A 23,788-nucleotide genomic window follows, 5' to 3' on the forward strand; every position below is an offset into this window, starting at 1 on the left:
CCTCATTTTGCAGATGAAAAAACCCGAGCTCAGAACATCCCTTTATTTTACCAGTGAGAACCAGAGAGAACCCCCCCCGCCAGACTAAGAATTCCCAGACAATCTGATGCTTCCTTCAACCCCATCTGACTAAGGGCTCACTGGTTGGTCTGGGAAGACATAAGCCTTTTTAGTGCCCGAATTAGAACTGGGGTTCACTTGGTTCTAAATCCAGAGTTTTTCCTGGGGAAGAGGTCAAATGAAATGACATTTGGAGTTCCAGTTATAAAGCTATAGATTTTAAGGTGATTCACGAAGTGAACTGGCAAAAGCATAGAATATTTGGGGAAACCATAACCTTTTGAAATGGTTTTCATCAAGAAGGTTGACCTTGCCCTTCCTCAAAACATCCACTGAGCCCTAAAACAGATGGGCTAAAGGGACCATTGGTATGGCTGGGGGCTCTTACCCTGGGGGTGCTTCATTTCTCCTGAAAAACAGATGCAAATAGCAATGAATGTAACCAATTTTCAGCAGCTTGTGAAAAACCTAATCTTTCCCTCCATTAATTTAGTATCCGACAGAGAGCTGTTAGGCAGCGTGCAGTGTAGAAACATTTTCTCCAGAGGCACCATCTTTCCACGGATTAAAGGAACTTGTTTTTAGATAAATGACTTAATATACATGGAAGCACACGAGCCTGGAGATGGGAAAGGGTGACATCAATCCAAGTTTGTGGCATGATTATATTAGTATTATTTAGGGCGATGTGGCTTCTGTATCACCAAACCACCCACAACTGCCACTCCCATCTCTAGCCCTTCTTCTCCAGCCTGTCATGTCTGCCAGAGCTGTCTAATTTCTAGGTGCCAGACCATTACCTTGCCAGACCATTACCTTTCCACTCTGTGCCCAAAGCCCTCTACCACTTCCTCTTGAAAGCCTGTGATGAGAGCTCGTGCAAGAGGACATCTTGGTCTTCTATCTCCCTGGTTAACTAGGCTACCCAGGCCAGCCATGCATCTAGATGCCAGCCTTCCAAAGGATGTTTGTAAAGATCATAGCAACCCCTCCCTTATCCTCTCCCTTGTCTGTCAGACTACCACTGTCTAGGAGGGGAAAGAGCACTGACAAAGAGCTGGGATTGAATCCTTGCTTTTCTGTTTACAATATATATGATAATAAATTATACATCAAAGGCCTAAGGTCACCCAGCTTGGTGAGTAGAAAATATTAGATCTCAGGTTCTTTAATTCCAAGTCCAAAGTTCTTCCTGTTTATTATTATGAAGAGCCAATTATTTCATCTGTCTGGCATTCAGTTTCTTTATCTATAAAATGGGGATATTGATAGAGATAATTTCTAAGATCTCTTCTGACTTCAGATTCCTTGATCCAGATGATCTTAAGTCCTTCCACTCTCTCCCAGATAGTGATATCTAAATCATACAAAATCCTATTGGATTCCTTGATCCAGATCCAAATCCAGATGATCTTGTGCACTTTCACTCTCCCCAGATAGCGAGGGTGTTGTCTGAGAGTTTCAGCTCACAAACATGCCATCAGTCTTTCCCTCTGAACACTCCTCTGCCCATAGAAAGTTAAGGGATTATGTGTTCCTTGGGCCCTCAGCTTCCTCTACCCTCTTCCCCAGATCCAGGGAGGGAACAGAAGAGAGGGACGGAGATAAGGACTACTTTTGTGATTCTATTGGTCTTGGATGAGAAAACTCTTTATCAATTGTGGGGAAGGCAATGGGGTTAAATGCCTTGCCCAGAATCACTTGGCTTGTAAGTGTCTGAGGTCATATTTGAAGTCAGGTCCTCTTGACTCCAAGGCCAGTGTTCTGTCCACTTAGTGCCCCCTTATAGTCTTAAGAGAGTTAACTTAGAAGTTAAGTGACTTGCCCAGGATCATATAGAACTGAGGTCAGTTTCTAGCATGATGTAGTCAAAAGAACACTGAATTTGGTTCAGAAGTCTTTGGTCAAGTCCCTCCTTTATCACTTGCTACTTTGAGCAAATCTCTTCTATCTGGTGTGAGCAAACTTATAATCCATGGGCTGAATCTAGTCATTCTTAGCTCAATGGGTTGTACAAAACCAGGCAGCCAGCTGGTTTTGGTTTGTGGGATGTAGTTTGCCAGCTCCAAGACAGATGATCTTTAACAATCCTTTTACTAGAAAGTCTTATGATCCTGTGTAAATTTGGTTATACAAGTAACTTCTGGGTTTCAGTTTGATCCTAGGCAAAATGAGGGGAAATGTGCTAGATGACCTTTTTAGGGCCTTTTTTTTTAGTTCTAAATCTATTATCCTTTGTTGCTGATGTTTTATGCCCTTTTCCAGGCCTAGAGCTCACTAGTAGATTCCAGAGGGGTATAAGAGAAGCCCTCTTTTTGCTATTCATTCACAGTTTACTTCCAATCTCATCATGCATACACATATGTCCTCAGCCATCTTTAGCATCACTAAAGTTGCACGCCAGAAAGGATCTTAGAGAAAATCTAGTCTATGAATTTTGGATCAGGGAAAACAGGCCAAGGGAGGACATAATTCCCCAAAGTTACAATCTAGTCTCCCCTCTTTATCTACCGTCACCTTTGGTTAAATATTGGCAAAATAGAGGAAGGAAACTCAGAATACTCTAACATATTGTGGTGGTGAGGGGAGAATACAGAGGAGGGTTTTCACGATTTGAAAGGACCTTATAAATCATTTAGTCCAATTTTATTTTTCAGCTAAAGAAACTTAGATTAGAAGAAGAGAACTTGCCAAAGGTCCCATAGCTTGTAAGTAGTAGATATAAAATTAGATCTCAATTCTTCTGATGCCAAATCCAAAATTCTTCCTATTAGTCTGAATTCTCTACTGGGCTATTTGGAAATTATGGGCTAGTGCTGGTCCTGGTATGGCTGAGAGGACCCTAAAATCATTGCAAAGTCTGATATCTTTTTCTCCATTAGAAACAAAAAAGAAATAAAAATAATTCATATCTGTATTACAGTTTACTATTCCATACTTATCCTTTGAGGCAGGCAGTCAGCGCAAGTTTTATTATCTCACTATTATAGATGAACAAATGCAATTTAATTATAATCACAAAGTGAGATTCACACAGAGCTCTGATTTGCCTTTGGGTCATCCAGGTAAGAAATGTAAACCTGGAATCCAGTTATCCAATTTACAGATTCAAAACTCTTACAAGACTGGATGCTTCAAAGGGAAAGTAGTCACCATATTCACCTTGTTGCAAAATTGATAGAGATGAAGAAGCGTTTCCAGATCTGTCCTTTGCCTCTCTATGGCCATGTAGAAGTGGGTCAGCTTGGCCTGGAAGGTGCTCTTAGCAGCTGTGAAAGCTGCAATCTCTGGGGAGTCAGTTCCTTGGAATCTGGCTGCTTGTTTCGATAGCTCTAAGCCTCGGTTGTAATGAACCTGAAAGAGAAGAGAAGAAATCTTAACTCAGTTCTGCTCAAATTCAATAATCGGCTATCAAATTTCCACTAAATGCAAGGCCTTGGGTTTGGTCCTAGTGCATCTGTCAGGTTTGTTAGAAAATTTTAAAAAGGACACATCCATATACTGTGGCTGCGAATCTGTTTGTGTTAGGAGGGAGAGCAAGACCACTTTGTATCAGAAAATTGCTGCTCTGGGTGGCTTTCCCTCTGTATTTGTTCATTTGTTCCCTTATGTTATAGGTGTACTTTGTGCATTGGATGCCTGGAGAATTAAGTAGAGAATATACCAAAGGAAAAGGCAATGATAGCTCTTTTACAATGTCTAACAAAGCTGAATTCTTGAGAACAGCTTCTGAATCCTTCTCTTTTTTTCTCAGACATGTCTATATTAGAGATCTGATGGTCAGAAAGAGTTAAAATAGCTAGGAAATTTTGTCTCTCAAATACTCCCTTCCCTTATCCACATACCGCTGTCATTTCATTGACTTCACAACTAATGAAAACTTCCTTAAACTAGACATACCGTGGCCTGTTGGAAAAATTCTTCAAACTGCTCATGGGATTTTTCCACACGTTCAAGGCTCCATTCCAAAGGTGTCAATGCCTTAAGCCATGTTGTTCCTTCACCATCAATCCAGTCACTGATCTGGAGAAGGCAATGAAATGAGGTATGAGTGGGCAGCTGAAGAGATAACTGCTGTGTGTTTTAATCCATTCCAAAGTCTTTTTCCTTCGGGAAACAATCACTCACAGGTTATGTCATTCTGATTTTCCCAAACTCCTTTCTGCCTCTAGTCTTGGTTATTTCTTTGTTTAAAGAAAAAGTGAGTGGCTCCCTTTTACCTATTGATTAAAGTTCAGATTTTTCCACCTGGCATTCAGGGTCTTCTATAATCTGAGGCCTTCTTACTTTTCCAGCTTAACTCTGTATCATTTCCTCCTTCTGCATGATATAGCAAAATTGATGAACAAATGCAATTTAATTATAATCTCAAAATGAGATTTCTCAGAGAGCTTTGACTTGCCTTTAGGTCATTCAGGTAAGAAATGTAAACCTGGAACCCAGTTATTCAATTTACAGATTCAAAACTTTTACAAGACTGGATGCTTCAAGCTCTTTACTCTCTGACTCCCGGACATGTCCTGTCACCTCCCCCAGGAAGCCTTCCTAATCTTCCTGGCTGATACAAGCTATTTCCTGGGATCTGACATAGTCCTTTGTACCTCTTTAAGCATTATTTTTAAAAAAATTCATGTCCTGCAGTGTTGTATGGGTAATTGTATTCTTGTCTCTCCCCTAGATTATAAACTATGTGAGAATGGAAAGAAAATTCTTTCAGTGACTAGCTTGAGCACCATAAGCCATTAACAAATGTTTGTTGAATGAACACATTAAGATTGCAGAAACTGAATCACTTAGTCTAAGAACCTAGCATAGCTAGTGCTTGGGTCATAGAGAGACAGCGTCATCTGGGTCATCCCCTACTTTGATATGCTGCTTTATCTTCATTTCTTTGGAAAAGGAGAACCTTTCTTCCTCTCTAAGAAGTAGAGATGATTTTGGGGGGGCCCGAAGAACATCGTCAGTTCTCAAAATTAAAAAGCAAAACTCTTTTTCAGAGAATACTTAGATTATCAACCTAGTTCAGGTGAATGCTTGGGGATTTTAAAATCCCATAGCTGGAAAGGACCTCAGAAGTTATCTTCCATCTGCATATGAATGTCCTCTATAACATCCTGATGGATCATTGACTAACCTCTATCTGAAGACCTTTAATGAAGGAAAACTCATGACACCTCCGACGATTGGGGGATTTTTTTTTATATTGAGAGAAAATTTGCTTCCCTGGCCTCAGGGATGACAGTAGCTGAGAGAGAGAAAGAGCGAGAGAGCGAGAGCGAGAGAGAGAGAGAGAGAGAGAATGAGAGTGAGAGCGAGAGAGCAAGAGAGAGAGAGAGAGAGAGAGAGAGAGAGAGAGAGAGAGATGTTATAAGTGGGAGAGATATACACTAGGTTCTTTTGGCTCTTTCCTAGGGGAGAAAACCCATGGATGTTGGCCCAAGGTCTTACTTCCTGAGGCAAGTCTAATTGGCCCAGTTAAATCAAAAGTCAAAGGTCCTACCCCTTAATTCAGTCACCTGGCGGAACTCTGACTCCAGTTCATTTGTCTGCACCAGGGATTCCAGTTTTTCTAGGCTCTTGTTAGATGTGGTCACCAGCACATGTACTCGTTCTTCCACTTGATTATAGAGGTCCATTGCCAAAGCCATACTGTTCCTGAGGACCAAGGAGGAATCACAGAGGAATCACAGATTTAAAAAGGGCAAAATCTCAGAATCTCAGATCTCAATGTGCATTTAGTCCAAAAGGACCTCAGGTTCCATCCCTGCTAGGCTGTGTTCTCTAAGGACTATCTAACCATCTTACAAAGGTATGAATTAGCTACAAGAGGAAATGAGTTGACTCAATACAGACCATCTCCATTGCCTGCCATTTACCTAAACCTTACTTGTACCATCTTCTGTGCTAAAGAAGTGTTTTCTGGTCTTCTTAGCTGCTAGGACTTCACCTCTGAAGTTACTTTCCATCTACTTTGTATATATCTTGTGTGTAACTATTACATGTTACTGCTCTCATTAGGATACAAGTTCTTTTAAGCAGGTCTGAATATTGTTTTTGTTTGGTTTTTTAATCTCTTTGTATCTTCAATGTTTAGCATAGTGTTTGACACATAATAAGTGCTTAATAAATACTTGCTGACTGACTGCTTCAAGATTATGTCCTCCACTATTGTAAGTAATTTGAGAATGAGATTTGATCTGACAATTTCTCTAAAATGCCTTACATAGGAATATATGTTACATTTAATATGATATGATATGATAGTTGCATAGTTGCTAGTTTGACCCAGAGTTAGGAGACAGGATTGAAAAGTCTTTTAAGATTCTTGGAGACAGTTTGGTCCCTCTAATGCTGTCCTATAGCTGGAATAAATTCATTTTCTCCTTGTGTCTTTTTAATTTCTATCCATCCTTTTATATCAACTCAAATAATAAGAACAATTGCTAATGCTTTAAGGTTTGTAAAGTACTTCACGAATGTCTAATTTCATCCTCACCACAATCCTGAGAGGCAAATGGTATTATTACTATTTTTTAAAACAGATTTTCTCATTTTATAGATAATAAAGCTAAGGCAGACTGAAATTAATTGATTATCTCTGTGACAGGGTCAGATAACAAGTAAGTGTCTGAAAATGTATTTGAATTTAGGTCTTTCTTATTTTAGATCCAGCATTATATACACTGCTATCTATATAATACTTGGTTGCCTCAAATGCCACCTCCACATTTTGAACTGGTCCAACCATTCTGACAGTTTGGAACTATGCCCAAAGCAACTTTTGACCCTAGCAACACACTACTAGGTCCGTATCCTAAAGAGATCAAGAAAAATGTAAATGTCCAAAAATATTTAAAATAAAAAAAATTTAAAAATCTTTTTTTGTGATAGCAAAGAATTGAAAGTTGAGGGCATGCCTATCAATAGAGGAATGATTAAACAAGTTGTGATATGTAAATATGATAGAATATTACAAGAAATGCTGAGCAGGATAGTTTCAGAAAACCTGAGAAAACATATATGAACTGGTACAAAGTGATGTGAACAGGACCGGAGAACACTGTATGTAATAACAGTGATTGCAAAGATAATCAACTGTGAAGAGACTTAGCTAGTCTGATCAGTACAATGATCTGACAGTTCCAAAGGACTCGTGATAAAAAATGCTATCTACCTTCAGAGGAGAACTGATGAACTCTGAGAGCAGATTGAAGAATACTTTTTTCTACTTTCTTTTTCTTTTTTTAAAACATAATTAACATGGAAATATGTTTTGCATGATTTCACACATATGATGGGTATCATATAGCTTGACTTCTCAAGCTGGTAGGGGAGGAACTGGGAAAAAAAGAGAATTTGGAACTCAAAATAAAAATAAGAAAATTAGAAAAAAAGTTCATTCTCCCAATCCCCCACCTCCAAAAACAGACAAAAAAGAATGTCTCCTCTATCATGACATTTTCCCTGAGTGTGTATAGATAGGAAAAGAACACTAGATTTGGACTCATAAAACTCAATCTTGGCTTGATACTTACTAGCTGTGTGACTAGCAGCAAATTAATTAACCACTCTGAGCCTGAGTTTTTCCCTAGGCTATATGGGCTTTATTTAAAGAATTTAAAAAACAAAAAAACCCAATGTATATATGACTTCCTTGGTTTGGGGAATTGGTGGTAAGATCATTCCTTCTATCTTCAATATAAAAAAAAGCTTAGAAAATTATCTGTGGGCACTGAGAGACTAGTTAAATTATTTGCCTGTGATCAAAATATGTCACAGTTAGGATTTGACCCAGATTTTTCTGATACTAAGGCTAGCTCCCAACCCAACACACCATGCTGCCTCCTCAGCTTGCAAAGGCAGTCACTAATATTTATGCTATCCATCTCACAGAGTTGTAAGGAAAATGTTTTTTTTTTCCCCCTCCTAATCTTAAGGCATCATAGAAATGGGAGTTATTATCCCATGATTGCCCCAGTCACTAATGATCCTTTCCCCTTTAGAAGGGTACTTTATACCTCATGACTAAAAAATGACTCAACAACAAATCAGTGTAGCTGAAAGAACAACATTTCTAGAGCCAGAAGTTGTTGTCATTTAGTCATTTTCCAGTTGTGTCTGATTCTTTATGACCTCATTTGGGAGTTTCTTGGCCAAGATACTGGAATAGTTGGCCCCTTTCCTTCTGAAGCTTAATTTACAGATGAGAAAACTGAGGCAGATAAGGTAAAGTGACCTGCACTAATAAATATCTGGGGCTGAATTTGAATTCAGGGAGAAGAATTTTCCTGCCTCCAGGCCTGGCCTTCTATTTTATCACCTAGAATCTGCACTTCTGACAATTATCTATGTGGATTTAATTTTAGTCAAGTCATTTAATGTCTCCGGCTTCAATTTTTTCATTTTCAAAATATTGGGGGTGGGTAGGAGTACAGGATTTTTTTCATAATAACAATAATATCATAATTTCTTAATAACTACACTTCAATAGAGCTGTTTTTTTCTTTTTCTTTTTTGTGATCCTCTGTATTTTATTTGATGGTTCTGAAAAGGGGTCTGTAGGTTTCTCCAGACTGCCAGAAAGCTTTCAGACACAAAGAAAGCCCCAGAGGAGATGTTCTCTGAGGTTCCTGACTGCTCTAATGTACATTCTTATGATCCCAGCTCTGCTGTGACTTTGCTAGGTCCCTTCAAGGGCCTCGATTTCCCCACTTGTAAAATGATAGTTCAGACAAGAATAATCTTTAAGGTGCCCTTCCAGCTGGAAATCCCATGTTCTCATCACTTTTTTTGCGGCTCTTTTAGAAGAATGATAAAGAGGAAGAGAAAGGGGCATAAAACCTCATCTCTGATGTGAGGGACCGAGTGCAGGGGCCGCCTCGGAGTGTTTTAGGAATGGAAAACACAAAAGAGCAGAGAATGGGATGGAGGGAGACCGGAGACGGGAATATGGGCTGCAGGGAGGATGGGGGAAGGGGACCAGGTGTTACAACCACAGAATGAAACAAACAGATTGAGGCTTTGTGAGGAAGCAGCGCCATCTAATGATAAAGATGGGAGGGAGCAACTGGAGCTCGGTCTAGGTCCAACTCCCATGTCTAGAAGACGGATGCCCTCCTTCTGTCCCGGCTGAGTGGGAAAGGGCTGGACTGGGTCAAGAACTTGGATTATTAGCACTTCTCCTGAGGCAGGGAAGTCAGGGAGAGGCAGATACAGGGGGAGGTCCCCTTGTTCCTTTATCCCCTTATTTAGCTTCCCCAAACCCAGAGCAACACCTTAATCAATTTTGGGTTGTCAGAGCTGGACCTAATCATTGATCATAAAATGAAGGAGCCTGAAGAAACCTTAGAAACCATTCACTTAGTTTAACATTCTCATTTCATAAATCAGAGAATTGAAGCCCTTGGAGATTAGTCACTTGCTAAAAGTCATCCAAATGAGAGTGTTCTATTTCAAGTCTATTCCCTCTGATGTCATTTCCAGGGCTTTTCCTACTGTATGGATTTCCTAAGCCAGGCCCATCATTTTACATGAGATAATAGTAGTCTGGAGATGGAAAGTGAATTAATTGTTCAAGGTCTCATAAATTCAAACCCAGGTCTTCTGACTCCTGGCTGTTCTCTTTCTACTTTAAGGAGAGCCAAGAATTCAATTCAGTGAATAAAATAAGGATAGAGGACCCAGGTATCTTAATTCCGGAGAGCCCATGACTCGCTCTGCTTCCTGTACTGTACTGATTGGCACAATTGAGTGACAGGGAGTAGTAGCAAACATGGAAGGGATAGTCACCAGCTCACTGTCACCTTCTCTTTCTGTATCCCTATTCTTAATTTTGGCACTCTATTACCCATAACTCCAACTTCCTGCTGCCCCCACATTTTCTCTTGCTATTTAGGTTTTCCACTTCAGAGACCTAAATATGATTGGTCTTCCCCAGCTTTGTTCCCAGCCTTACTCATTCTCTACCCACTTCATTATCTTCTATCTCCTATCAAAATTTACCCATCATCTCTCTTAGGGATCTGATCTTTTTTCTTTAAATTAACATAAAATTTCCCAAGAAACTAATGGGTTAAAAGATGGAGGTTTATGTGTAATAACGCAGAAGATGCAACACTTTGGTTTCTCCAAATAAAAGGATCACAGAACACTTTAGTGCTTGAAATATCTTTGTAGAATCCATAAATGAATGCAAAATGGCATAATGAAAGAGTCAGAAAATCTGAGTTTGAATTAGATTGTTGTTGACTAGCTGGGAGCTTTTAGGCAATTCATATATAATCTCTCTGGGCTTCATTTTCCTTGTTTTCTAAAAGGAGAACTAGTGATTTCTAAGGTATCTCTTGGTTCTAAGTTCTATGTTCTAAGATCCTTTCCTTTTTTTGGCAGTTTTTTGACATTAAATTCAACAATTTAAAGGAAAAACAAAACATTTATTAACTACTGCTTAGGACAAGATACTGACTAGATTCTGAGGATATGAAGAAAAAAGTTTCTATCCTCAAGGGACTTAGATATTTTGATATTTTATTTTCTGTGCCTTAAGTCCATTTTAGCTCTAATGTGGGATAACATGATAGAGGGAGGGAAAAAAATCACTGGATTTGAAACTAAAGGCTCTAGTTTTATGTTACTTGCTATTTGTGTAACTTATCTCTTTGGGACTCACTTTCCTTATCTATAAAATGAGAGTTAGACTAATTAATTTCTAAGGTTTCTTTCAGGTCTAAATCTATGATAAATTCTGTGTTCTATGATCTGAATTATCTTATAGCTGGTCAGAGCTGGGACCAAATAGAATCTCTTTCCTCCTTTCCAGCCAATTCAGATTCTATTTGGGGGTGCCTGGAGATGCCAGTCAGAAAGAATCAAGAGGAACCTCCTTTTCTCCTCCCTCTTTTCTTTCTTTCTTTTTTCATTTTTTCCTTTTCAAATTCCTGGCTTATAAAATAAATAATTTTATTTATAAATTTTGAGAAAAAAGTTCCACATATCAGGCTATTTCAAATGAATAACCCATACTATCAACTTTAGAAAACAATTTGTTTTAAAAATATATAAGCGCATATTAATTCCTCTTTTGAATGTCCCTCTTCATGTATTTCTATTGACAATTGTCATTTACACACAAACACACACACAAAGTGTTATATCTTTGCAGCCCCACATTGTAATCCTAGGTAGAGGAGAGGACACTCAAAGTTCTCAAGTACACAGAACTGAATTAAATGAGATTGCCTTTTCACTTTTGGAAATAGCTACCAGTCTCATGTTTGAATTGAACAGAGAACTGTTCTTACTCCTTGCATAATAAGAGATTGTTTTGAAGACAGCTGATAACCATGTTATTGTTAAGTCATAAAGTGGTATCAAAATTAAAAGAGCAAAATTATAGAGACTTAATATAATTAGTTTTCTCCCCTATTTTCTTGCCAATGTCCTTTTCTTCTCCTAGTCAGATATTAACCCCTTCTCTATATCCACTCCTGCCAGAAGGAACCCAGAATATTCTTGACTCTTGTCCTTAGGTTCATTCCCCTTGTTCCATATAATATGGTTGGAATACTCCTGTGGGGTAGATTCCCACATTATCCTAAGGGACCCCAGACCTTGTCATCAGACCTTTTCTTATACTCTGCAGCTATATATACTTGTTGTCTTCTCCAATTCAAGTGTGAATCCTTGGATGCCAAGATAGTAGTAATTGTCTTTTTTCTTCCTCTTCTTCTTTCTCCTCCTCTTCTTCTTCCTCCCTTTTCTTTTTCCTCTTCTTCTTCTCTCTTTTCTTTCTTTCTCCTTCCTCCTTCTCTTCCTCCTCCTTCTTTTGCTTCTTCTTTGCTTAACTATAGTGTTTGGCACACGGTAAACTCTCTGTAAGTGCTTTTAAATATTCATTCAGTTTCAGCTCTGGTCTTCAATTTTATCTATTTAAGGTCCATTTGAGCTCTAACATTCTACATTCTATATTTTAAGGACCCTTCCATCTATAAATCTATGATGCTATGGTCTATGGTTTATGGTCTAAGGTCCAGTCCAAATGCATTTATATTTCTATCGTAAGGGCCATTGGAGATCAGACATACTACATTGTAGAATCCCTTTCAGTTCTACCCTTTATGTTCCATATTCCAATATTCCTTCTACTCTAAATTTATGATTTTATGCTTCTAGGACCAGGCCTTAAATCAAAACCAATTTGATTCTCATTGGCCACCAATAGGTCCCTAGATCAAACCCCATTTGGACATTGTTTGGGTCCTGATCGACTCATATTGAATGTAAATAGCAATTATTTCTGCTTTGGCCAGAAACCCTGATTCATTTATTTATTTAGATTTTTTTGGACTAAGTGAAAGGAGATTCTTTGCCTCAATTGCTACCTAGCCTTAATCACCGAATGTCAGCAGCCTCAGTCAAACTAAGACCTGTGGAAGACCCTAGCTTAAAAAGATCAAAGTCTTCCACTGCATTCAGGGCCCTCTCCAGTCGTCCTGATCTATATCTTGCCATTGGACCCAGATGGCTCTGGAGGAGAAACTGAGGCAGGTGAGTTTGCCCTCTTTCCCTTAATCCAATTCACTTGCTTGTCATGGCATCCCCTCCCTGATGACCATGTGTTTTATGGCACCATATTACACATCATTACAATTAGGGTAGTGAAGTCATGTTAGAGCATTGAGGTTTTTGGTCCCCCGCTCAGATAATGCTAGGCATATGGACACATAATTAAGACCACCCCCTGAGAGTTGTGGCCCCTGGTAGGCAGTCTATAAGTTTTATTGAAACCCAAAGGAATCTTGAGCCATGATAGTTTCATGGTCCTCCGCGATTTCCGATTTATCAAGTTATATAGAGTTGTATAGAGGATCAGGAGGGTCAGTGAGTCTTAAACAAGGAGTCAGATCCCTCTGCTAATCCTCTAACCCCAGAGTGAAGGGAAACACTTGTACCAGAAATTGCCATACCTGACTTCCTGTGAGTGGTCAAGTTTGCAGGCTTCCTTCCTGAGCCTTGCCAAGGTAGCTCCTCCTTCTCTCTGCAGACTCACCAACTGGGCGTCACTGAGTACTGTCTCCATGATCTGCTTGTATTTGGTCATGCTCTGAGCTGCTTCCTACAGGGAGATGTTAGGTTCAGACTTAGCAATCCTACTACCTTTCCCACTCAATGACCTTAGACTCAGACCCAGGAGTACATGTAGGCCCCCCTGGGGGGGGAGGCATTGGTTGATCTTCTTGTTGATCACTTGTATCTGATTCTTTGTGACTTTATTTGGAGTTTTCATGGTAAGGATATGGGGGTGGTTTGCCATTTTCTAATCTGGGTCATTTTGATGAGAAGCTGAGGCAAATAGGGTTAAGTCCAGGATCACATAGCTAGTAAGTTTCTGAGGCCAGATTTGAACTCATAAAGATGAGTTTTCTTGACCCTGATCCCAGTGTTTTATCTACTACAGCACTTAGCTGCCTTTTGGTTAACTCAAGTGGACAGAAAAGCTATATTTAAACAGCACAAGGGATCCTTAAGCTTCACAAAGCTAGTCTCTGGGGTCTCCCTGCCAAATGCAGTCACGTCATCAGTTTTCATTGAGTATATTCCTCCTCTCTAGCTCCATTGGTCTATATCATTCTATAAGGTCTCCAACCTCTGGAAGATTCAGGTCAAACCTGCACCCTCTCTGCTTCATCTGGGGATCCCCAGACTGTCAGTTCAGAAGGGAGGACACACTGGCTAGCTGCCTGGTCTGAGGAGAGAAGACCAGAAACAAAACATCTGTCATTGATGGACTTGCCATGTATCCTTGGGTAAGCTACATTTAATTGCCTCTTTGGAAATCAATATCCTTCTTTGTAAAAGAGGGGCAGGAATGCCTGCTCCATCTCCCACCAACCATAACTAGATAATGCAAAATCTGACTATGAGGCTCTAGCTGGGATTTGCTCCCTGCATCCCTAGTTTGGTTTCCTATGCTCACCTGCACTCCTTTGGGGGGCTTGCCCTTCTCAAATTCCCAGATGGCATCCTGGAGCAGTGTAGAAACCTTGTGGAGTTCAGTCAGGAAGGGGTCCACCCTCTGGAAGAAAGAGATTGGAATGGTGGTTAGTGTTTAACTTGAAGGAAGAATGGAAGGCATAGAATTGAGAGTGGAGACATGTTAAAATGTAAGCTCCTTGAGGTCAGGAATGGTTTTCACCTTTCTTTGAAACTTCAGGGCCTTGGCATAAAGCCTCATATATTGTCAACAAGCTCTTAATACGTTTTTGTTGATTGGAGAAAGCAGAGAGTTAGAGTTTATGAACAGATAAAGACTTCTGAAGTCTCCTCATCAGTGAGATTACATGAACTCTCTTATGTTGCATGAGAATGTATTAGGGCTAATGTAGACAGACTCTTATTTTGAGAGTCAGAAAATCTGAGTTCTAATGGCCAGTTTTCTAAGTCACATGGCAGCAGTCCTATATTTTTGTTGACTCATAAAATGGACATGATCCCAATTCATGTCCTACTTCTCTTGCACACTCTGGTCCTGAAGAGAAGAAGAGGTAAAGGATATGAAAAACTTTTTGAAAAACATTGAAACCCCCCTGCCAGTATCTGCAATTATTCCAGTCCCAATTGTGACAATGTATTTATGGAAATAGGATCTCATCAATGGGACTACTCTAGTCAATCAGAAGATCCCAACCCTTCTAATCCTGTGATTCTCATTTATGTTAATTCAATAAAGATTTATTAAGTGCCAAACAACATAGTATCCACCTTCTAGGAGTTTACATCTAAAAATAATTTCTCTTCAGATTCTCTGTAAGGGATTCATCCAATAAACGGTCTTCCAATTTTTGGTTGTCTTCTGGACATTTGTGTAAAATTTTTTTCCTATCTATAATCTTAAATCTTGATACATGATTACCATACTTTGATAGATTTTTATTCTGCTTTTGGAGAATGAGAAATTACTAGTAAAGTATAGCATTGATATTAACTGGGTCATAGGATCATAGCTTTATTTATTTGTTTATTTTTGTTAGTTTGACTCATATTGCTTGGGAAAGTTTCTAATGCACCCCCCATTGCCTATGATGGATATAATATATGTGCATAATGTATAAATACATACATAATATAGGCTGTTTAGTTGTTTCAATTGTGTCCAATTATTTGTGACCCCATTTGGGATTTTCTTGGCAAAGATACTGGAATAGTTTGCCATTTCCTTTTCTATCTCATTTTACAAGATGAGGAATTGAGGCAAAACAGGGCTGAGTGGTTTGCCCAGGGTCATACAGCTAATAAGTATTTGAGTTCAGATTTGAACTTAGGAAAATTAGTTTTCCTTACTTCAGGACCAGTATTCTATCTACTGCACTACCTATACATACATACGTATCTGTGTGTGTGTGTGTGTATGTGTGTGTTGCCACCTCTCTCTTTCTCTTTCTCTCTGTCTCTCTCTCTGTCTCTGTCTCTCTGTGTATGAAATAGGTTTAGAATTGGAAGACACCTCAGACATCATCTAGTTCAACCCCCTCATTTTACACATGAAGAAGCTCAGGCTTAGAGAGCTTATGTGATTTGCTGAAGATAGCAGAGATAGGATTCAAATCTAGGTCATCTGATTCCAGATCCAGGGCTCTCTCTAATGTATCACATTGCCTCTCAAATCATATTATTGTAAGTTATAATATAATCAACAGTTATCTAAGCAATACCCAATTATTAATAGCTTACCATTCTAAGCATGTTCCCATCCCTTAACCTACTTGGCCACACAAATAACACTCTGAGGCCCAGTACAGGTATGATTATCCCAGTTTCACAGATAAGGAAACGCTAGTAAGTCGCTCTGGAGGGGAAACTGAGGCAGGTGAGCCAGAAACCGGGTCCCAGAGAGTGAAGGATATTTGCCCAAGATCACTTTGCAGAGTTAGTGGCCAATCCACTAGGACCTAGGCCTCCTGACTCCCAGGAGACTTACCACTATACAAAATCATAGACCCTCCTCTCAGTTGGAAGGGACCTCAGAGGCCATCTTAGAGGTCAACCTGTACAGGTATAAAATAATACCCTAGCAAGTGATCATCTAGCCTTTGCTAGTTATACCATGTAGTATCTCTTCTAGAGTAATCCCTGGGATACTATGATAAAACAAACTTGGGAAGAGAAAAACACAAACATACTGAGTAGATGGCAGAAATCACCTCCTGATTAACCCCTGGTAGGCCCTGGTTCTATTCTACTTTCCTTCCTCCTAGTTGGCTTCCCTAATGATGCTCAAACCAGTAGAAGAGTACATGTCTCATCTATCCTTATGAGATTAGAAACTCTAGGAGAGTCTTAATCATCAGGGTCTCATACCTGGCAAGGGCAGTGATGTGGTTTATTGGAAACTGCACTCCGTTTGGAGTCAGGGTCTGAGTTTAAGTTCTGGCTCAGCTATTTACTGCTTAGATGATTCCGGGCAAATTACTTTCTGTCTCTCAGCCTCATCTATCAAGTAAAAGAGGATGAAAGATATGATTTTTTAAAGGCTTTTTCAACTCTAAATCCTCTAATCCTATGTCAGTGGACTCTAAAAGTTTTGAGGGGATGCTCTGAGAGTCACTATCAGTAGGACTGGGCTTAAAAATATAGAAGAAATGGATTCAAATCCTATCTTAGTTACTAGTTGTGTGACTCTGGGCAAGTCACTTATATAAATATCTCTCTGTGTCTCAGTTTTCTTAACCATAAAATGAGAGAGTTAGACTTCATGGTCTCTAGAGTATATTTTGACCTTAAATCTATGATCCTTAGGATCAGTACCTTTCCCTTAGGACTGGAAATAGAAAATTATTAGATTTCTAAGCAAGAGTACATGTTGCTCTAATGGTCAAGCTGTTCCCTTGGAAAGCACAAAGCAGGATGGAATGGGCTAGGCGACTCCCCAGAAGGCCAAGCAGTGGCTTCTTCTCTCAGCTATCTAGGACAGCAGCAGTGCTCTGAGTTCCTGTTATTATCACACCCTGGAGAGCCCCTGGCTACATGGCCTTCTTTTCCAAGTTTTTCTTTCCATAGCCTACGTTAGAGCCAAACAGGAATGCTCCTTGTTCCTTGAACCCTTCACTTTTCTGCTTCCATGCCTTTGGTCAGGCTATTTTTTTTCCTGGAATGCATTTTCTCTCTCATACCCCTCCAGCTCTGCCTGATCATTTTCTGCTGGCTCTTCCAGACTTCCAGGAAGCCTATTCAGCTAAATACAATCCCTTTTCTTCTGCTTTCTCACAGTTCTGTGTTTTTAACCTGTTTATTATAGCTTTACACTCTGTTTTGTATTATTGTTATTCATGGACATATGCTCATAAGGTACAGATCTGATGCTCAAAAAATCTCAGTGGCTCCCTTTTGCTCCCAAGAGAAAATACACTTAACACTTAAGCCTTCTGCAATCTTGCTGTGACCTATTTTTCCAACCTTATTTCACTGTACCCTTTTACCATATTGTAGCATCTCATTGTACTGGATGGCTAGCTTTCTCTTACCTCTGCTCATTTGCATGGGAAATCCCCCATATCTGGGATATAAACTCCTCACCATCACCTGGCTAACTCCTTTTCTTCTATCAGGTCCCAGTCAGGTACCATCTCCTTCATGCAACCTTCTTCCTCATCCCTCAGTCAAAAGTATTTTCTTTCTCATCACATTTTTCTCAAGCTCTTTTTCTGCATTTCTCTTTGGATCCTGTCACACTCTACTTTGTACTCTCTGTATTCTTGCCATATCCCCCTTTTAGAATGTGCAGTGGATTACAACTCTAAGTTGCTTGAGTGCAGGTACTGTGTAATTTTAAAATTTGTGTATCCTGACATAGTACCTTATTCACAGTAGATGTTTGATGAATATTAAATTGAATTGAAGGCAAGGATCATTATTTTTTATCATGTGTGTTCCCTTTTCAGTACTCCACTTCGGGCCAGAAACAAAAATGATAGCAAGCTTTCTGGAATGGTCTTCCCTTTGGGTAGAAAAAATCTGCTCTTTTTAAGCAAAGAAGGGAAAGAGGAGAAGACTAAAGGCCATGATTGGAAATACCTGGAAGAACTGAACCCACTGACTATGGCAGTATGGAAAGGAGCCTTCCAGATCTGGGGTCAGCTGGCTCTGGTCCACATAGCGGCTTAGGGCCTTCAGAGAAGTTATCACCTCCACCTGGTGAAGGAAAAATCAAATGAGATATTAGACATGAAGAACATAAACAAGCATGGGTTCTGGGGCTTTTCTCAGATATCAAAATGCCTTGATATTCCACCCAGGATGCTGGTATAATCTTGTCTCCCACTTTGATTGAAGGCCTTGGCTCTACAAACCTGCCCTCCTTCCCTATTTCCCACCCCTTTAACCCTACATCCACTCAGTCTTCTTCCTCCTGAGTATTAGATCCTTGTATCTAAAGCTAATTCCACTCATTTTATAAAAGAAAATGAAGGCTGGGGGAGGGGAAGTGGCTTCTCTAAATACATGTTGAGTTGAATTGGCTGAGATCACACAGCTAGTAACAACACAGGCTGCAAGAATTCAAAACCAGGTCCCGCTACAGCAAATCCAGTTCTCATTCCACTGGGACCACACTACCTTGATCTTAGTCTCTTTAAAATTTATTCTCAGAACATTCAAATAACTCAAGTTTCACGTTACCATAGATTCAAAGAATCTCAGGTTTGGAAGAGAGTTCACAGGACATTTGGTCCAATCTCTACCTGAAGCCTGGATCTTGTCTGTAACATCAGTACCCAACAAGTTGACACATGGTTTTGCTAAACATCTTGTGCTTATTGATTGCTTAACTGATGAGAAACTCATTGCTTTTTGGGGTGGCTGAGTCCATTTTGGGATGGCTTATTTTATTGTTTTCTTTTTTAAAAAAATCTCTTTCCTTCACCAGAAGCATATTTACAAACCTAAGTGTTTATTTGAAGAGAAGGTAGCAATCTTTAAAAAGCGATAAGGCAAAGGTTCCTATTCTTTTCTTTTAGGGTTATAAGATCTGGAAGATTCTTATTAATGATAATAATCATAAAAATAATCATGTGTTGATTCCTGATTCAGACTGATACATTAAAAAGAGCAGTATTTACTACCTTTACAATCTTTTCCAAATCTTTTTTATCTTCTAGACCTTAGTTTCCTCAACCATAAAATGAGGGGAGTGGTGGTGAACTCAGTGACCTCTAAAGTCCTTGACAGCTCTAAATCTATGACATTCTATAGAAAGCGTTCTTAATCTTTTGTATGCCATAAAACCCTTTGGCAAAATAATGCTTTTAATACATAAATAAAATGTATGACAAAAAAACCAATTACACTAAAATACAAGTATCAAAATATATATTTTAAAAATTCATGGAGCTGAAGAACCCTTGCTTTATAGGAATGCAAATAAGGGTACTGACCAACCATTGATGGGGATACAGTGTTACTGAATGAGGTCCAATTTTTAGCTTTTATAAGTGTCATTATAATAATGATTAGCATTTATATGTGGCTTACTATGTGCTGGGCACTTTATAGTTATCTCATTTGCTACAGGAAAGAACAGTGCATTTGGGAGATGGCATAATATAGTGTAGTGAACGCTGACTAAGAGGAACTATGTTAAAGTCTTACTTCTGATGCTTATTATCTGTGAAACCTCTAACAAGTCACTTAAACTCTTAGGACCTCAATTTCCTCATCTGTAAAATGAGGATTTGTTTTTTATGGCCTCTAAGACCCCTTCCAGCTCATAATCTATAAATTCTGCTCAGAAAAACTAACTCTGCTACTACTTTTCATGCTATATAATCTTGAGCAATCATTCCTTTTTCTGAGCCTCAATTTTCATGCCTGTAAAATTGGCACATTGTATTAGATGAACTCTATGATCCTTTTCAGCACTGATACAACCAAACACACACCCATACAATTCATACAACCCTCACATATATAAATACATACATATATATGTATATATAATTCATTCATGTATTTGTTATTTATTTTTTCTATACTCCAAAATCTTTTCCAATTCCCACATTCTGTGCTCTACATTACATTTCAGTTCTGACATTTTATGTTCTAAGCTTTGACATCTGAAACAAACACAGTCTCTAAATCTATGAGAAAAGCAATGGGCTGGGGCATGTGAGGGTCAGGACGTAGGTTGGGGGTTGAGGTGTAATAAACAGTGACTCTCTCAACCTCAGGGTTGGCAGCTACAACCAGCCCATGGTCTCTTTGTAATCAGCCTGCCTGTTATGGGTTGCTGCCTCCTGCTATCATCCTGCTATAGGAAAGGGACACCCACCAAGACATATCTGATGGGAAGGAGCTTTTGTTCCTGGGAATCTAGTGATGAGTACTGCAGCCTTACAGGCAAAACAAATCCACTGACTGTTTTGATTTGAGGTAGGTGCCTAGAACAATTGCAGACAGAGGCCAGGAAGGGAGTTGTTGCTGTTTTTATGTGCCTGTCCCCTAAGTAACAATTTGCCTGCTACGGCACGTTTACTAACCCCCGGGAAAGATGGCGGCATTTTAAATCATTTTCCTGAGCAGAGCAGAAACATGAGCTTCTGCACTCATTATGGTAGTATATGGTGGTAATTAAAGCGAGCCACATTAAAAGAACACCATACACAGCCTGGCTCTGAATGGCTGCTATAATGTACGTGGGGAGGGAAATTAGTACAAAGGACTTGTTCTTTTGGAAACATTGAGTTACCTCTGGTGGCTGCAGTACATTAACTGAAACTTTAAAAAAGAAAGAAAAGCACATCTGTGACTCCCTGCCCTATAAGGTAACTTGAGCTGAGAAGACCATCCTATCCTTGTCCAGGATCATAGATTTAGAATTGGGAGAGATCTCTAACCCAAACCCCTCCTTTTATGGATGAGAAACTGAGCCTGACAGAGGTTAAGGGATCTGTTCAAATTGTATAAATAAGAAGTAGCAGAGCCAGAATTTGAACCTGGGTCCTTTGTTCTTTCACCTTAGGAAAAACTGGATTCATGACCACATTTTTCCTTCCATATAGTGACTTTGTGAGTATAGGGATTCTATCTTATTCATCTCTGACCTTCTCATTGGGATGCAGCACATAGAATGATCTTGCACATAACTCAGGCACTCAGGAAAGGTTTACTCAAAGCGAACATTGATATAGCATTTTATAAATTTTGCATTTTACAGATGAGGAAACTGAGGTTGAGAGGATAAGTGACTCACTGAAGGCTGGTGTGTCTGTGGTAGGTTTTAAATCTGGGTTTTCCTGACTCCAAGTCCAGCATTTATTTCCTGTGCCTTATAGAATGGATGAGAGAGCACCCTAACCTGTAATTGTTATTTTGGAGGGATGAGGAGGGGCAATGAAATTGGCCCTTGGTTTCCCTCATTAAAATGAGGGAGTCGGACTAGATGGCTTCTGAAGTCCATTCTGCCTCTAGTTTTGTGATCCTATGATCATAGTGTTTGTTGTTCTTGTTATTGAGTCATTTCGTTGTATCTGACTCTTCATGACCCCATGGATCATAAAGAACCACGGACCATGGGGTTTTCTTGGAAAAGATACTGGAGTGATTTGCCATTTCCTTCTCCAATGATCACAGTGTACCAGTGTCCAAATAAGGGAAGTGAAAAGAATTCTGCTGTCCTCTGCTGGTCAAACTGGAATATTGTGCTCAATTTTGGGAGCTATATTAAAAGAGGTCCATTGATACATTGGAGGTATAGAGATGTATTGTATTTTCAGCAATTAGCACAGTGTCCTATACATAATAGGTACTTAATACATGCTTATTGATTGAGTGATTACCCTGTTTGCCTTACAGGGTTGTGTAGAAAGCTTTGTAAGCTCTTTAGTACCACAGTATTAGGAAGTATTATATCAATCATCCTGGCACTTAATCATTCGCCATCTCATGTTTTCATTTATTTGTCTTTTGTGCATTAGTTTTGTCTGATTAATTAAACGGTGACCTCTCTAAGAGGTAATGACCATAATTTCCTCTGTATTTTTTCTTTCCTCCTTCTCTTTTCTCTACCTCTACCACTCCAACATAATTGAATCTAGGGCTTAGTACAAGGTGTTATTTTAAACACACATTTTTTGAAAATATATTCATTTCACATTTTCTTTTTAAAGTGAAGGATGACTATTCTGGGATTTCTCAATCCATCCCAGCCCCAAATCCTCCTTTTTCACTCCCTATTCCTACAGTCACTGTAGAGTGACTGGCTTGAATAATTTTGGGGAAGGGCAGAAAGAATATAAAAAAAAGGGAGAAATAGAGTGATTTCAATTCATTTCTTTTATCCCCTAGGCTCAACTGTCACATTTTTTTGCTAGTCCCTTTTTAGGAATGGGGAAACTAGATCTTCTCTTGAATAAACTGAGTCCCAGCCCTGCAGCAGCACAGAATATAACCATAGATCTATATGCAGACATCTGTAGATACCTAGGGAAACATAGACCACTGCATGCCCTTCTGATAACTTCTTTCTCTGCAGCCACAATGTAAAGAATAAACCTAAATGGAACTATGCCTGGCTGTTCATTCTAGTCTTTTACTGGCCCTATAAGAAAGGAGCAATGATCTCACCAAAATGCTTTCTCTTCTCTGGATGAAGTACAGAGAGAGCTATATTCCAACCCACTTATTTATTTATTTATCCAAATTTAATTTAATTTAATTTAATTTTTTTTATTTCTTTCCCCAACCCACTCTTCTTCCCATCCTCCGTCTCCCCTTGCCATGGTCAGTCCTCATGCTTCTTGCTCTTACCTGGATGCCTGGTACCTTCTCCAGTTGGGTGGCAGCTTCCTTCTCCCCCAGAAGTAGCAAACTGTGAATGGAGGCTGGAGCCAGTGCCTATAGGAGACAGTGAATTCAGATTCACCTTCTTCGCTTTGCATCCCTGACCTATGCACACTTCCTCTCATAGATGCTCTAGGTGGGACACAGGGGAAAGATGACACCTCAGAGATTGAAGTCATTGTCCCATATTTACTAAGGACCAAAAAGTAGGCAAAAATTCATTAAGTTAAGCTGGAAAAGGGACTTTATGATTTGTTTTGATGAGATTTCATGGGAATCCAATCCAGATCAGTATTTCCCTAGTCTTTGCACATCTGCACTGATACTGGAATTCTCTGTCTTCTTCTTAAGGTCATTCCCAAATTACACTTATTCATATCCACATTTCACATTTGGTAGAGTAAAAGTCATTATATAGTTTTTTTGGTGAGTCATTTTTCTGTGATGTTTGACTCTTCATGACCTCATTTGGAATTTTCTTGGCAAAGATAATGGAGTGTTTTGCCATTTCCTTCTCCAGCTCATTTTACAGATGAGGAAACTGGGGCAAATAGATTAGGTGACTTGTCTAGGATCATATAACGAGTAAATGTCTGAGACTGGATTTGGAGTTATGAAAAGGAGTCTTTTTGATTTTAAGCCTGGCTACTATATAGTAACATACTTTTATTTATACTAATTTTGACTATAGTTTTCCCTTTTCTCATCTTATCTGGAATATTGTGCTCAGGCCTGGGCATCATTTTAGGAAGAACACCAATAAACTGGATAAAGTCCAGGATGGTGAGAAGCCCTGGAGTTAACATCATATTAGAATCTTTTGAAGAAGTTGGGGACATTTAGCTTGGACAAGATAAGAATCCAGGAGGACTCAATGTTCCAGTGTTTGAAGAGTTGG

At 39.3% G+C, this 23,788-nt stretch overlaps 1 protein-coding gene across 1 annotated transcript in view; it reads right to left on the bottom strand.

Annotated features, from left to right (window-relative positions):
• The window catches only part of KIAA1755 (KIAA1755 ortholog), a 72,112-nt gene that overhangs the window by 9,301 nt on the left and 39,023 nt on the right, over positions 1-23,788 (bottom strand). Inside the window, exons 7-13 of the mRNA XM_012553563.3 lie at positions 22,858-22,944; positions 18,130-18,246; positions 14,036-14,134; positions 13,026-13,174; positions 5,577-5,715; positions 3,961-4,083; positions 3,223-3,414 (exon numbers count right to left, since the gene is read on the bottom strand). Coding sequence (XP_012409017.1) covers positions 3,223-3,414; positions 3,961-4,083; positions 5,577-5,715; positions 13,026-13,174; positions 14,036-14,134; positions 18,130-18,246; positions 22,858-22,944 — 906 coding nt within the window. The remainder of the gene's footprint in view (positions 1-3,222; positions 3,415-3,960; positions 4,084-5,576; positions 5,716-13,025; positions 13,175-14,035; positions 14,135-18,129; positions 18,247-22,857; positions 22,945-23,788) is intronic.

This window comes from Sarcophilus harrisii, chromosome 2 (assembly GCF_902635505.1).
Source record: "Sarcophilus harrisii chromosome 2, mSarHar1.11, whole genome shotgun sequence".
NCBI classification, from domain to species: domain Eukaryota; kingdom Metazoa; phylum Chordata; class Mammalia; order Dasyuromorphia; family Dasyuridae; genus Sarcophilus; species Sarcophilus harrisii.